Raw genomic sequence first — 2,499 nt, 5'->3', positions numbered from 1 at the left:
GAGCGGCGGGCAGCTGGGAGCAAACCTGCGCCCTTGGGAGCCGCGCGCCCAGCCCCTCGGGGCTGTTGCACTCGGACGCCCTAAAACCTACAAACCTGTTATTTTCCATTAAAGATATTTGCCTCTCTGCCTCGCTCCCCAAACTCACCCGAGCTTTGGACATGGAGAAATGCTGTTGATTTGGAAATGTCTTTTGCAAAGCCGATAGAGTGTTGGGGAGGCGAACTTGGCTTTGGGGAAATTAAGTTTAGGCTGCTACTTGGTAAAGGGTTAATTTTCCATTAGTGTAGATATTTCAGCGTGTACGTTTGTGAGTGCATCTAGGAGGGGGAGGGACTGAACTACGCACACACTATTTTGGATCAGGGATTAACACATGTGCCAGGTGCTTAGTCCACTAGTCCATGGAAAAGAAGCTACAAATCCAGTTTGGGGCTTCTTCTATTTACTTTATTGGTGTTCGGGAATTTGCAGTAAGGCAGTTAAAACCTTGTGACTTACTGCAAAGTTGAGGATATCAGGAATTCCCGGTAGGACTTTGTAGCCGAGAATCACCCTTATCTCTGAAACCTGCCAGAGAGATTACAGGATTCAGGGGGGAAAAGTTTTAAATTAGTGCAATGCTTTCTTCAAGTCTTTGTCTCAGCTTAACAGCATCTTCATAAAGCATAGTTTTACTAAGTTTGAAATGAAAGCTTATTTCTCTCTTATATTTCCTTTTTTCTCCAACTTCCTTCTGATTCTATTGGTATTTTTTTCCTGGAAAAGTACTTCCTAGCATAAAATCAACTGTTTGCTTTCTTTACCTACTGTGATCCTCCTTCAACATGATTTTGGTTTGTCAAGATGGTCTTTACCTTAGAACCTCAGTCTTGAACTCCTTAGTGTGACCATGGATGTGAATGACACAAAATATTTAAATGTTTTCTTTCCTTGGGCAAGTGACAGGAAACAGGGCGGGTCAGGAACACCTGCACCCTCTTTAAATAGGTTTGGCTGTGTTTGCAGAGCTGCTGGAACCGTCGGTGGGGAGGAAACACCCGACCCGGCCTGGGGAAGGGGCCTCTTCTGGCCATGTCTCCGGCAGCTGCTGCTGAACCAGGTGGGGCCCCTCGAGATGGCCATGTGGGCAAGCTCATTTTCTTCTTCTTTGTCTTTGGCGCCACCCTGTTGTGTGTGGGAGTCCTGCTCTCCATCTTTGGGTTCCAGGCATGCCACAATGAAAGTGCCCCAGACTGCAGCGTGGTGCTGAAGGTCGCCGGGCCTGCATGTGCTGTGGTTGGGCTCGGGGCTGTGATCTTGGCCCGCTCCCAGGCACGGCTTCAGCTCCGTGAGAGGTGGCGTCAAGGCAACCACACAGACCCCGACCGAACCTTCATATGTGGAGAGAGCCGCCAGTTTGCCCAGTGCCTCATCATTGGGTTTCTGTTCTTGACAAGTGGCATGCTCATCAGCATCCTGGGCATTTGGGTTCCTGGATGTGGCTCAGGCTGGACGAAGGAACCGCTCAACGACACGGACACTGACGAAGTGGAGCCCCAGATCTGTGGGTTCCTGTCTCTGCAGATCATGGGACCCTTGATTGTGCTCATGGGCTTGTGTTTCTTCGTGGTTGCCCACGTTAAGAAGAGAAACAACGTGAACACAGGCCAGGATGCCTCTGAAAGAGAAGAGGGCCAGAACCAGAGTACGGAGCCTGTCCAAGTCACTGTAGGTGGGTGGTGGCTGACATTTGTGTACTTGCTCATGTCACAGTGGATGCTGCAACCGGGCTTCCCTGGGCTGCCCTTGGGTCTGGTCTAGCTCGCTTCCTCTCCCTCTCATACACATGCGTGTGTGCACACATGCACACACACGCCCCATGCACACGTATACAGTGTTGCTGCTGTGGTAAGCCCTGTAGGGATCCTCGTACACATCATTTCCCCCGAGCAACTCTTTTTAGTAAAAGCATTGAGGCATTAAGGAGTGACCTTGACTGAGGTCACAGAACAAATTAAGAGGAAAGATGGAGGAACTGTGAGGATACCTTGGAGCCTTTTGTCACCTTGGAGACCTGCCAAGTGACCCCATTTCCCCTGTTATTCTCACACTGAAACCCTGTAGCATTCTTATTTGTGGGACACTTGGGTTTTCCTCCGTGGCTGTCAATGGCTGGCTGTCCTCGGTAAGTCATTTACCCCACCTGCCTTAGTTTATATATCTATAAAATGAACACTGCATTCCTAAGATTCCTTTTAGCACTAACATCTAGGATTCTGGGTCTGTCCCAAGTCCATCACCCTTCAAACATTTTGAGGGGGCCTCTGTATTCTTTTCTGCAGTGTTTTTCATCTTCTGTAACTTCGTTATTGGCTGCAGGGTTGGAGCAAAGTTTGAAGGCAATGACTAGACCAAGATGGAATGTGACAGTACCTGTCACTTCCTTCTCACACAGCATGCCTAGAAATTCCTCTTGAGTCCCCCACGTTCTGCAGAAAAGGTGGATTACCATTTTTC

At 49.0% G+C, this 2,499-nt stretch overlaps 1 protein-coding gene across 1 annotated transcript in view; it reads left to right on the top strand.

Annotated features, from left to right (window-relative positions):
- Positions 1-1,074: 1,074 nt before the first annotated feature.
- TMEM171 (transmembrane protein 171) overlaps positions 1,075-2,499 on the top strand; it is a 9,160-nt gene continuing 7,735 nt past the window's right edge. Inside the window, exon 1 of the mRNA XM_008573318.1 lies at positions 1,075-1,714. Within this exon, the coding sequence (XP_008571540.1) occupies positions 1,075-1,714 (640 nt within the window). The remainder of the gene's footprint in view (positions 1,715-2,499) is intronic.

This window comes from Galeopterus variegatus, unplaced genomic scaffold (genome assembly GCF_000696425.1).
Source record: "Galeopterus variegatus unplaced genomic scaffold, G_variegatus-3.0.2 Scaffold902, whole genome shotgun sequence".
NCBI lineage: Eukaryota > Metazoa > Chordata > Mammalia > Dermoptera > Cynocephalidae > Galeopterus > Galeopterus variegatus.
The sequence above is the reverse complement of the archived record's forward strand: the minus strand, read 5'-3'. Positions and strand labels throughout refer to the sequence as shown.